Consider the following 13,780-nt stretch of genomic DNA (forward strand, 5'->3'; position numbering starts at 1 on the left):
TGGTCACTAGGCCACCTTTCCACTTCCAGAACAAACTGCAGCTGCTCCTAAACCAACCCCAGCAAAGGGCTGTCAGCTGTTTGGAGGAAAGATGTCAGCAGTAATTGGATGACCTCTTCTGGTGTCTAATAATCTTCAATAGCCATGAGGTTCTCACCTGTAACTAATTGAAGGCTCTCCTGTGTAGTCACAGGTATTTCCATACGTGGAGCCTTGTTACCGAGACTACTACAGCTTAGCAGAGTCCAGTGAGGTGGCTGTTGGGATGGAATCATAGCTCCTCCACTTACAAGCTCTGTGGCTTTGAGCAAGTGACTTAACCTTTCTGAGCTCCAGTCTCCCCATAATAAAAAGTACGATAAGAAGAATACCCACCCCGTAGTGTGGCTGTGAGGTGTAAGAGTCAGTACTTGCAAAGCATGTTGTAAGCATTAGATAAATGGTAGCTGCTGCTAGCCTTGTTTTGCTGTCCAGTGGTGGTGATGGTATTTTTTCCCCTCTTCCAAGAAAAAATTGGGATAGCCACTGATTAGTCAAACTTCATCCAATTTGCATTTCTCCCACTTCAGAAATCTCCAGAGATAAAGAGCTTGGAGGCTTGCTTCCCTTACTTTTCCAGCTCACTAAAATATGTGCTGATTGTGCTGCAGAGGGCCTGCTATTAACTGAGCAGAGAGAAGTTGATCTAGGTCAGGAACCCAGGCACAAAGAGACACTGTCAGAATGCTAATCCCCTTTATCCCTTCCCAGAATGGACTGTAATCGGCTCCAGATTAAAATGTGCAGTAGAGGTGACCAAAACAAAAACTTAGCAGCAAATGTGATTGCACATGTATATGTTGTTCAGTAACCTCTCCTGGAGACAGTCACCTGTTTAACACACCCTCCTACCCAAGAAAGACTAGCTCACTCACCAGTTAGTACTGTAAAGCTGAAGCTAATAGGTATGTATAGATCAACTGAACTCAAAAGACAAAGACCAAGGAACCAAGCATCGGAAGATCTAGGCTAAAGTTTCTTTAGCCAATCTATTAAGAATGCCATGAGCCACAGAACTGTACACTTAAAAATGGTTAAAATGGCAAATCTTATGTTGTATATATTTTACCAGAATTTAAAAAAGAAAAAAAAATTTTTTTTTTTTTTTTTTTGAAGAAAGCCTTGAGCTCTTGACATTCTGCCCACCCCATCTCTTCTTTTAATTTCCAGGGTGAACTGTACAGTATAGTAGTTATAAACTCTTATCTCGGATCTTTCTAGTTTGACCTTGGGTAAATGACTGTCCGTAAGTCTCAGTTTCCTCATCTGTAATATGGTGATAACAAGGGTACCTTCTTCATAGGGCAGACAGGGCACGAGAGTACACATGTAAGGCATCTACATATGAATGCTCGATATATGTTAGACTATCCTCATAGACTATTCTTGTTAAATTATTCCTATGAGAGAATAAAGATCTTTGTCCCCTGAAAGCCCTAAGTTAAAAAGTCCGCAGTCCCCTTTTGAAAAGAGGAAAGCATAGTAGAAGTGGTTATCGGGGTAGGGTGGAACACTCGGTAAATTCTCAATAAGTACTCCATGATTGATTGAGGACTGTGTTCACATTTGGGATTTGTCCTTCCCAGCCCACCTTTTAACTCTTTATTGCCTTGTGAAAATCTGACGTCCCCCACAAAATTTAACCTATTTGTTGTGGCATTAATAGAAATCATGTTTACATCCAGAAAAGAATAAAATACGCCCATTGATATTACTTAGACATTTTTGTCATTTAATATTCAAGAAGACACTGTATTTCGCTTATATTTTTCTCAATACTTTTAATGTAACAGTAAGCATAATTCTCTCCCCAGAGGCGCTCAGCAAGTGGTTTATTAAAAATGCATGCTCGGGTTGTAGTAAGCAATGCTCTGGATCTAGAATACTCTCCTTCTCTGAGACCGTCTCTAATTTTAAGCCTAATAGCCTGTGCTGATCTTCACAATTAAAATTTTAAACCAGCTAAACTGGAATATGGGACATTGTTTAGGGTTGTTCTCTTTCATTACTTTTTTTTTTTTTTAAAGCTACCTCTAGCAGGTAGGATACAGAATGTTTAATTCCATTTCTTAGGTAGCTTTATTTATATTATTTTTAAAGTGCTATAAAATGTTCTCTCTTTTGTTGTGAAGTTAATGACAAAGGTTGAAATTGCAGGAACAGGCTTTTTTTAAGAAATCTACCAGGAGAAGAAAATGTATGCTCTGAAAGTATTGGGAGCTTATTTTCTTTCGCTGGTTAATTCTCAGGGTCCCTAAAATTCTTTGCCAAAAAGAGCCATAGCTTTAAAAAAAAAAATGATAGAGATATATTAAGCAAGAAGTAAACAGTTAGGTCATGGGTGATTACAAGCGTCAGCACACCCCAAGGACATTGGGAGGATTGAGGCAGGGCTGCCTGCTGGAATCTGTCTTCTGCTGCCAGAAGTGATTTCTTTTCATTTAGAATGTCCATTTGACCATTTATATTACTAATAGGATTTTTTTTTTTTTTTTTTTTTTTTAAGCAATGTCTTAGTACATACTCCTGCCAAAAATTGTTAAGGTAATCTGAATAGCCTCAAACCCAGGGTCTCAGTGAAGAAGGAGAAAAAAAAAAAAAACTTTACATATCAGCCATTCCAAACTCCTCCTATGTGACAGATGATAGCTTTGAAGGGAAGAGAGGGTGAGTGATTTGTCAGAGGTCACACAGCATTTTAGTGATACATCCCCCAACCTGACTTAGGCACTGGCCTTATCATCCAAGCCATTGTTTGAGAAACAGCAAACATTCCCATGTTTAGGAGAGGGATCTCTGGGATTTATATTACCAATTACTAACAATTTATAGCACTCAGCAGTTTGCAAAATGCACTTTCACTGTCAAAATGGTTCAAATTTCAAAGATTCACAGCTTAATTAACGTTCAGTTATCTGGAAAATTGTAGTAATCCAAACACCATTTTACAGAAATAAAATTTTACCATGTGTTCCTATACACGAATAAGTTTATATGGGTGTCTATAAATATATTCATGTCTGTATAAAATAAGTGCATGTATATGTAAACATACACGGATGTAAGCATACACACAAGTATAAGTCATGTTAGGTTCACTTTAATAGCAGTTTTTAGTATGTAGATACAGCTGGTTGAGAAGGAGGAACGTTCCAACATCTGTATATTGTAGATGATCCAGCATGAACAATGGTTTCTTTAAAATAGTATCAGTAATAGCTTCCACTTTCTGAAGTCTTTCTATTATAGAGGTTGTGCTGGAAACTTGAAACGACCACACTTGTCAAATCATTGATGGTAATGACCCATTCAGCTTATTTGTGTAATCCTAATTATTGTTCTCACTATGTCTGAAAGGGGTTATTTCTTTATTATTTTTAGGCATTTTTCTGGGCCTTCCCTATGATACATTAGGGGCCATCTCTACCTGGCAGAGAGGGCATTCCCTGTCTGAGGTGGCTGGAGAATGAGTAGGAGGAGGATATAGAATGTTGAAATAGCTTAAACAATTCTGGATCCACACCACTACAATGTATTGGCCATGAGCCCCTTGTTGGTAGAGTGCGATTTTATATCTATCTGTCTGTCTCTCTCTCCACACATATACATATATTACACACACACTATATAACATTATATATACACATATATACATTATATATACACACTGTATAGCATCTATACCTATTATATACATAATGCTATATAGTGTTTATGTATATACATATATATAAAATGCATATATATAATGCTATATATCAAAGAAATCATTACTATATATATAAAATACTTTATATGTAGATGTTTATAAAGTACCAGAAATAAGAAGTTTATAATGGTTCATCCCTTTGAACTTGGAAATCTAATTCTTAAATATATTAGTGACACGTGGTACTTCATTGTACTGTAACCCAAACCTTAGCTTCCTTGCCATTAAGGATTTCCAGTACTGCACAGTGGTTCTGAACACAGACTTTAGAATTATACTCTCTGGATTCAAATCCTTGTCACTACTTACTAGCTCTGTGACCTTGGACATGGGATTTAACCTGCCTGAATCTCAATGTCCTTATCTGTAAAATGGAAAAAAATATATAGTTTCTTTCTCCTAGGAAGGATATAAGGACCAAATTAGATAGTTCATGTAGAAAGCTTAACGCAGTACCTAGTACATAGAAGGCCTTCAGTTAAGATTAATTTCTATAATCATTGTCATTCCAATAGTAAACACCAATGATACCACTCTATTCCATACAAGGGCCTGTCTCATGGAGTCATTTAGAGATCTATAGTGAAGACTAGCTGCTATACAGTGAACATCCCCATTGGCCCATGCCCAACCATCCAGAATTTCAGTTCCCAAGCAGTCCCTAGCTCTCTAGAAAATTCTAGCATGTTTTTGTATGGAAAACAACTGCAGGTACTCCAGAGGGAGACTGGAGGAATCTTATTGGGGACAATTCACCACACCCAACACACTACTCGCTCAGATGTCCTAAGCAAGGATTCCCCTGGATTCTCTGAATCTGATACTTGATAATATTCCAGTAGTTCTGAATCTGTGTGGTTATACCATAGGAAAAAATAACGTACATATATCGTCATGCTAGTATATTCTGATAGAACATCGAAATCAAGCCAGTCCCTATGGCAACTAGGACTGTTGCTCATCCCCTATTTTGACATTTTAGAGAGCTGGGCTGTATCATGTTTTGGCAACAGTGTGGTCTGCAGCTCCTCCAACACCTGTCATGTTGCTAGGAGATTTCTTTCCCCACAACAGAGTATTGTAATGTACTTGGCAAGGAGGACCTGTAATGTCATCATACATTTACAGCCCATTTGTCTGATTTATAAGTCCAAATAGCCATTTAAAAATTCCAAATCAGGCTTTGTCAGGCAAGCCCACTGTTTTATCATCTACAAATCAAATTGTTATGTTTAAAGCTGTAAATACTGAGTGACTGCTCAGCCTCAGAGCAGGTATCACAGACTCACCGATATCAAATCACATAGTTGGGGTATTTATAAGCAGCATAACCTGAAATGCACCCACTCTTTGCTTTCTTCAGCAGAACTTAGCTTTTGAAATAACATTGCAGGTCTATCTCCCGAACATAAACAAGATGTCAATGCAAGCGGTTTTGGATTACCTCTATACCAAGCAGTTGTCACCTACCTTGGACCTGGACCCCCTGGAGTTAATTGCCTTGGCAAACAGATTTTGCCTGCCACACTTGGTTGCACTTGCAGGTAAGCCTTGTGACTCGGGGCCATGCAGTGTCTGACTGTCATATTTATCAAAATCACATTTAAACAAAAATAAGATTTCCAGGGAATAAAAAGAAAAAAAAATTTTTTTTTTTCCCTTTACCCAAAATAGGACTGTCTTGTTCAGGGTGATATGAATGGATCAAGTGTATAAGACAGTCCAGTTCAATTCGACACACATTCCTCAAGCACTTACTTTGTGGTAGGCCCTGTTAGCTGATGCAAATATTAAGATGAGTAATGCATGATCCCTGCCCTCAAGGACGCACACTGTATGTATGCGGAATCATTTGTGGACCATAGAATTTGAAATAAAACTATTCTGTCAATGTTATCCACATAGTGTGCGGTCAAAGGCGGTCTTTAAGAAAAAGGCAGTAGAATGCAGTGGTTAAGAGCAGAGGCTGCAGAGCCAGGTTGCCTGGGTTCAAATCCTGACTCCACCATTTGCTAGGATTTTGTAATTTACTTAACCACTCTGTGCCTCAGCTTTCTCTCTCTTTAAAATGGGGATGGTATTACTTAACAGAGAGCTGTTATGAATATTAAATAAGTTAAAATATATAAAGTCCTTCGAACACTGTCTGGCACATAGTAAGCATTATGTAAGTGGTTTTCTTAAAGCTGTTTTAGAGAATGTTCTGACATTGTTAAGTTCATTTTGGGAAAAAGGAAAAAAGGGAGACTTGGCTTAACTTGCCGAAGCCTGGATTTGTTCAGTTGGTAAGCTAAGGCAGGTCTATAAAGGATACGTGCACTAAAATACCTTTTTCTTGAATTTAAACCTTCAGTTTCATTCACCAGAGGTGTCAGCAACCTAGGTTTTTATTGCTACATTTAGTTGACTGCTGTTAATCATGAAAGCAGAGACAGTGTCCGTCTTGTTCACTTGTTTATCCCCTGCACATAGAAAAGTGCCTGAGTATAGTCTCAATAAATACTTGTTTAATAATTGAATTAATGAATAAAATTAATGAAAATGAATGAACAAATCAATCAGCCCCATTTGTACTTGACTTCATGGCAATGTCTTTACAAAAAAATATTTATTTCTCTGAACTCCAGATTTTCATTACACACAACCACCTGGAACTCAAAGTCTTTTCCTCTCCCTACTTCTTCCCCAACTGGGTAGAAAAAGCTGTTTGAAGCTTCGCTATTAGATTTTTTTTAAAACCGTTTTTAAACAATACGCCTAAAGCTATAGATGCAGATGAGTGTGCTGCTTTTCAAATACTAATTCCAGGAGGTTCTAGTGGGCAATTCCTTTTTTCCGAAGTATGAATTCCAATCCATTTGATCATCCATAGTCGTTTCAAGGTTTTTTCTGGTTTTGTTTTTTGCTTCTTTATTTGATTTTTTGAAATATCAAAAGTAATTTGAAGCCAAATCTGTTGAACAAGGTTGTGACCAGTCTCTGAATAGTGCCATTTTTATGTAAACATTAAGTATGACTATAAAAACATGGGACTGATTTTCCCATGAAAGGTTTTTTGTTTTTTTTTTGTTAACAGTAATGGTTAAGAGCTCAGGCTTCTAACCAAAATGTCAGCAGTTCAAATCCACCAGCCACACCTGAGTCGGAATCGACTTGATGGCAATGGTTTTTTTTGTTTTGTTTTGTTTAACCCTATGAAAGCTTTTTGTGTAAACTACAGAGCTCTACCTGTATTCAGTTATGAAATGGTGTTATTACTGTTGCTATTATTTAATATACAACTTCTCAAGATGATTCCCTAATCATTTATAGTGTTCGGAGTGTTTAGAGCATTGTTATTGTTGTTGTTGAGTACTGTAGAGTCGTTTTCAACTCATAGCAACCCCATGTGACAGAGTAGAACTGTCCCATAGGGTTGTCTTGGCTGTAGTCTTTACAGAAGCAGATCTCCAAGTCTTTCTCCCATCAAGCCTCACAGTATTTAAATACCAGTTTCTGGGATGAAAATTCTCTGCAAGTTAAAGTGCTAAGTGAATATCAAGAAATGTTGCAGTTACCTAAAATTAAAGAGCCCAGGTGATTTTTCTGGGAAATTTAATTCTAAATGATACTGTGTTTGTCAGCCCAACTGAGGAATTGTGCCAAATCCAGATACCATATTGACCAGATATACTGACTAACGAGTATATAGAGCCAGAGCAGGAAGTAGTGTTGTAGATAGAGCCAAAGCAGGAAATAGTGTTGATGTGGACAATATAGTGGATTAGAAGAATAGAAGCAGTGCAAGAGAAAAATAATACCAACGTCTAGGACCTAGAAATGCGGACGGAGACTATATACACAGGTCAATCCCAGAGACAAGTGACAGCCCACAAGGAGATAGGAGAACCACAATTAAATTCACTTTGGAAGCCTTGTACACAAGCTCCCAAGCAGAAAGGGCTCATCCAAACTGGACTTCTGTTACTTCTGGCTGAAAGTCTCCCTGGCCTTTAGAATCCAAGAAGTTGATTATTATGTCATCCATCAACCCCTGTGGAGACAGACGTATACATTCACGTTTTTAAGACCTCATTATTGACAGCTGTACATATGTGAGTGGAAAACTGTCAAACAGGAAGGTGCTAGAGAGCCTAGAGAATTGTGGGAAGGTGCTAGAATGTCTACAGCAGCACAGTCCAATAAAACTTTGCACAGTGATGGATATGTTCTCTATTTGTGCTATCCAGTAGGGTAGCCACATACAGCTATTCAGTACTTGGAATGTGACTAGTGTGACTGAGGAACTGAATTTTTAATTTTATTTCATTTTAATTAAGTTTAAATAGCCACATGTGGCCAGTGGTTAACCATACTGGACAGTGCAGGCCCGGAGGAGTCTGGCTATTTCAGAAGTTTGAACAAGAGTCCCCAGAGTACTCAGTGCAATGGCTGGAGACTAAGAACTGTGTACTGAAAGGCCGCATATCAGAATGGGTCCTGGATTAAATTCAGATGGCTGCCCAGAGCTGGGAGCCATGCTCCTTTCCCTCTTAGGTGGTCCCAGACCACACCCTCCACACAAGATGCCTGGCTTGCTGGGTGCTGTTTAACTTTCTCCTGCTCCTCTCTCTTTCTCAGAGCAGCATGCTGTGCAGGAGCTGACCAAGGCCGCGATGAGTGGTGTGGGCATTGATGGGGAAGTGCTCTCTTATTTGGAATTAGCCCAGGTTTGTAACAATTTGCTTTTTACCTTTTAAGTGTTTTCAGCCAGTTGCTTCAATGCTGATAAAACATTCCTTTGTTGCATCTGTCTAAATAAAGATGTCACCACTGAGTCACAGAGGCCCCCTGTGTACACTGAGAAGATCTGAGAGTTTTACATTTCATCTACCATTCACCCTGCTGGGCTTCCTTTGAAAAAGCAACAAGGACCCCACCCCCACACCAGCCCCATCGTCCCCTGAGGCACCAGCTTCACATGTGGGAGAACCACTTGGGGCTTGCTAGGGGAAGGTTTTGTCTCTCCTCCTTTGAATTTCTTCTTGAATTCTTGGACATGTATTGACCAAGGCCAGTCCATTTCTAGAATTCCATGAAGGCCTGCAATGCCCACACATTTCACTGCAGCTTTTCTGGCATTTTCTAAAATCAGGGTTTGTTAATATTGATACTGTGATTCTGTGATCTCAATACACACATTTGCACCCTTCTTCCAGAGGGGATTAAAAAAAAAAAAAGTTGCCGTCGAGTAGATTCCGACTCATAATGACGCTATAGGACAGAGTAGAACTGCCCCATAGGGTTTCCAAGGAGCGGTTAGCGGATTTGAAGTGCTGACCTTTTGGTTAGCAACCAAGCTCTTAACCACAGTGCCACCAGGGCTCCTTCAGAGGGGATAGAGACCCAATTTCAGCTTCGGCACTGAATAACTTAACTCCAAGTAAAAAGCTAAACCCTGCCTCAGTTTCCTCATCCAGAAGCAATGAGAGTGGTGACTTCACACCCTACCAAACTTACAGGTTATTTTGAGAACCAAGTAAGAGAGAATGTTCAGAAAAGAGCACTGAAGAGTCAAAAGCCCTGTCATAATGCAAGGAACATACGCAAGACTCTTTAGTCTCTAGCATAGACTTATAGACAACGGGTTTACATTCTAAGGGAACTAAGAACAAACTCTTCAGTCTTTTCTTCTGCTTCTTAGATTTGTCTTTCTTTGTCCTCTCTCTGCTCTCAAGGCAGTCACAAGCCAGTGGGGGAAATTAGATGAGTGGAAATTATGAAAGTCCAGTGTGATAAACAGTCTAACAGGGGTCCAGTTAAAATTGAGGATAAACATCTATTGCAGTAGAATCAGCAAGCCCCCATCAGAACTGGTTGTCCACACTTAGAATTTGGGGTCTTTTGAAACAAGCCCAGGGGACAGTTTATGACTGTCTTCGGTGTTTGGGGTTGTGATTCTGGGACTTCCTTGAATCAGTTCTGAAGACTGTGGCTTTTATATTGGCGTTTGGCCATGGAGATGCGGGCCCCAGAGACAACCACACTGTAGTTTCCAGAATTTTACTAGATCAAAGAAACATCAAGAGCAAAAGACAACAGGATGGATGTCTGGGAAGGGCAGGGATGCAAGGAGCGAGGGGCAGCTGTGCCAAATTGCGGGTAAGGGAGGGGGATATGGGTCTGCCTGTCAATTTTTGAGGATCGGGTCTTTTTCAGTCACAGCTGCCTCAGCTACCACCTCCCTGAGTATCTGTCTGCTCAGAAAGAAGGCGTGCAAGTGTTGGGATCCCTCCCACCCTACCCACACAGCCTGCTCTTCTTATGTAACCGAAAGGACAGGTATAGGACAGTCACACGCTCCGCAGTCTCCTCTTTCGGATCTTTGGCCCCAGCAGCTGAGCTCTGACATGTGACAGAGTATTCCATTCCTGAGGCTTCCTTAAACAGAGATGACACTACTGCTTTCTGCTGTTAGCTGGTGCCTTCTGGAAGCTACCATGTTTACTTAGCACCAGAGGGCCAGGCGGTGGGGGAGGGTGGGAGGCAAGGCATGATTTAAACTCCTGATCTGATGCAGTGATTATTTTTGGTGTATCTGTCATGGGGTGAAGGAGGAGTGTGCCAAACACTATACTTGGCTGGCACCAGCAGCCATAGCCAAAGTGAAAAACACTGTCATTAAAACAAGAGGTTTACAGAATTAGTTATAGAGGCTCTTTATTTCTTTTCACCCCTGCAATGGCTTCCTGTGTCTTTGTAACCCTACTTTAGAAAATAGAGCCTGACCCCCTTTTGGTCACTCCCCTGCAGTTTCACAATGCCCACCAACTGGCCGCCTGGTGTTTGCACCACATCTGCACCAACTACAACAGTGTTTGTTCCAAGTTCCGCAAGGAAATCAAATCAAAATCTCCAGGTGAGACTATACGTGGCCCCCGTTTGTCCCGCTATCCTCACTGCTGACTGAAGTGTTCACTTTCCATGCCCTGGAGAAGGAGCGTGGACTGCAGGCTGCTCATAGAAAATTCTTTGTGACTGGCTGGTGGTCACATATCCAAGTGACATGTCACTGGGGATTGTCAGAAATTCTCTTTGGAGAACTTCATGCTTGGGAGATTTGGGTGGACTGGGGTTCAAGGTGCCCTGCTTCAAAGCATTCTGAGGTTGTTGGCTCACCCTTGTCCAGGGAGGCATGGTTAAGAGAAAGCTTAGACTTTAAAATCAGGTAGTCCCAGTTCAGGTTCTCTGTGCCCAGCTGTATGACTTTAGGCAAGTGATTGTACCTCTTAAAACTTTCGTGTCTCAGTCTGCAAATGGTCCTGATCATAGTCCCTGCCACGTCAGGTAGTTGAGAGGACATGTAAGATAATAGTATATGAGAAGCATTAAGCACAGGGCATAACACATAGAAGCAATTAATGAACCGTAGGTATTATCATCAGTGTCTTTCTGTCACTAGAAAACCAGGAATACTTTGAGCGACACCGCTGGCCCCCTGTGTGGTATCTGAAGGAAGAAGACCACTACCAGCGTGTGAAAAGGGAACGAGAGAAGGAAGACATTGCACTAAATAAACATCGCTCTAGACGGAAGTGGTGTTTCTGGAATTCATCACCAGCAGTTGCCTGAGGAGGAAGAGAGAAAAAAAATCAGTAATCTGATGCACCACTTTTACAAGCACTACTGTAAAATTAGTCTTATTATTAGAGATAAGATGTAGTTCAGGTTTCAGGCACTGATCTTCCTCCACTTTTGTGCATTTATCTTTGTTAGGATCAAAGCACAAGCTCACCACCAATGAGCCTGGACAAAAAGGGAAGCTGACGCTCACTGCATTCCTTAAACTAATAGATCTATTTTTTTGTTAGGAGGCTTAATAAACTTTAGTCCGTTATTTCCTTTCTTTTTATACAAAGAAAAAAAAATCCAGCTTTCATGTCTCAAATTCCAAACTGGAAAATATTTTTATATGGTCTCTTGTATTTTGTTGAAATGAAAATACTATGTATTACTTTATTTTACAGGCCACAAATTAACCATGAAGTCGTCCTGTGATTAAGTTGAAACTCTTAGGTCACATGGCCACCGAGGTATTACTACAAATTAGAGGGTTATCCTTTTGTTGGGAAGGGAAGGGTTGGAATGAAATTCCCCAAACTGCAAGTTAGAGAGTGTTTAATCTTTGTTCTGAGAATAACGTCAGTATAATTACCAAGTCAACTCCAAGAAATGTGTATTTACAATATTTGCTGTGTAAGTGCTAGTAATTATATGGTTATATGTGCCATGTAAAATATAGTGATATCAGATATTCTATTGTTTAACATGTCTAGATTAAAAAGGATAATCTTTATAATCATTAGAAGGGCTTATTAAATCCCAGCATTATCCAGGGCAAACTCACTGGTGGACCTGAATACAAAAGATACAATTAAAGCATTGGTGTTTGGATGGCGGTATTAGGGTATATGTCTTTCAGTATTCCTTGATCTTGCCATGCTCTGCATACAGATTCTCCACCGACTTGAACTGAGATGGACAAGGGACAGGTTCACGGACGCCATCCTACCGTTTTCAGGCTTGTCACATCTCACCACCGGAAACAGGCTTCCTCAGGTCTCTCACCTGTGGCCAACTTCACTTTGTAAGATACGTATTTTTAATTCTTCCCAGGGAAAATTCACATCGCTGCAGATGGAGGCTAAGACAGACCCCCTCACTCCTGCCGAAAATCGGTAGGGCCTGTGAAAGCACAAAGCTGGAGGCTGAGTTGTTCAGGGTCCCTGCATTCTCCAACAAAGAAAGGAATTTCTTATCGCAAGAGTCTAGGAAATGGTGCTATTGTGAATTAGTTCTGACCCTTTGTCTTTCTGAGTTTTCAGTGTTAAAATAGAATGTGTTGAGTGGAGAAGATTTTAAGAGGCAAGTCAACCATTGCTTCTCTGTAAATGAACATATTACTGCAAGCATGCAGAGCCTTCTAAGGCTATAGCTCCATAACTGCCATGGGAGGTTGTGTGGCTGGACTAGGGCTCATTCTGTTGGTAGCTCAACTTACTGATGCTAAAGTCTGTTGATTTTGTTTTTATATTTTCCAGCTTTTTAGAAGTTGGAAAGGAGACAGTTGAGTCCAAACCCCAATTTGACAGCCACGTGCATTTGAAAATCTCTCTAGATTACAGATAGGCATTTATTACTGGCCGTAGAACATACTAGATGTAAGAGCTTGGAGAGGACCGAAATGCATCACCCTCCCATGACAAAGGAGGGAGCAGTAGACTAGAGATGGCTGGAAGTGTATCTACCTTAATTTTTGGTAAGTAGAGTTGCAAATCATTAAAGAAAAGAGAAAGAAGACAGAATGAGAGGATAAACATCAAGACTCAGGAAGAATTGTCATAGATCCCATCAGAAAATGGTACAGGTTAAGTTTTCAATGAGTAGTTATAGTTGAATGTATACAACCAAAGCTCCCATTTGATTGTAATCTTGCCAAAACGTAATGGACGTATAAATGAACCTGGTGTATAAGCAATAATCTCCATTAGTGTTTGTTATCAGCTGCTGTGACCAAGTGGCTGGTTCATTTGGTTGATGCTGATTATGGCCTTTAACCATGGTGGTTTGTTTTGTGTTTTCTATTTCACAAAAAGCCAATAAAATTGTTTAGTTATAAAATGCCTCCAGTTTTGTTGTTTTGTTTTGTTTAAGTACTACCATCATATCATATATGTAAATTTAATAGCTTTTTTATAGCTACGGAAATTTTAGAGGTTCTGGGTCATAGGTCTTGTGAGCCTCAGTAACAAGGCTGCTATAATGACTGTTGTCTTAGTTTTTGGCATCGCTAGCAGAGATTCCAGTGCCATGATGTAAATGAGGTATCTGGCTCTTTGCTCTTGGCTAATGTGATTATGTCACTAGATGCGGTACAGCTTGGAAAAAACAGAAATGACCTCATCTCTACCCTAATGGATTTATATAATCTGGGTTTGGACACTTCTGCCAGCAGTTACATGAAAGATCTGAGTTGGTGGGCTCCAGATCGGT

The 13,780-nt window shown here is 40.1% G+C and overlaps 1 protein-coding gene across 9 annotated transcripts in view; it reads left to right on the forward strand.

Annotated features, from left to right (window-relative positions):
* RHOBTB1 (Rho related BTB domain containing 1) overlaps positions 1–13,408 on the forward strand; it is a 120,800-nt gene extending 107,392 nt beyond the window's left edge. For 6 of the 9 annotated variants that reach the window (XM_023739303.1, XM_004369859.1, XM_023739309.1 and 3 more), the window contains 4 exons: positions 5,142–5,292; positions 8,369–8,457; positions 10,541–10,646; positions 11,190–13,408. In XM_023739303.1, coding sequence (XP_023595071.1) covers positions 5,142–5,292; positions 8,369–8,457; positions 10,541–10,646; positions 11,190–11,359 — 516 coding nt within the window. In that variant the 3' untranslated portion in view covers positions 11,360–13,408. The remainder of the gene's footprint in view (positions 1–5,141; positions 5,293–8,368; positions 8,458–10,540; positions 10,647–11,189) is intronic. The other 3 variants (XM_023739312.1, XM_023739299.1, XM_023739301.1) reach the window with 2 other exon arrangements.
* Positions 13,409–13,780: the final 372 nt, after the last annotated feature.

The sequence above is a fragment of the Trichechus manatus genome, unplaced genomic scaffold, assembly GCF_000243295.1.
Source record: "Trichechus manatus latirostris isolate Lorelei unplaced genomic scaffold, TriManLat1.0 scaffold00007, whole genome shotgun sequence".
Classification (NCBI taxonomy): domain Eukaryota; kingdom Metazoa; phylum Chordata; class Mammalia; order Sirenia; family Trichechidae; genus Trichechus; species Trichechus manatus.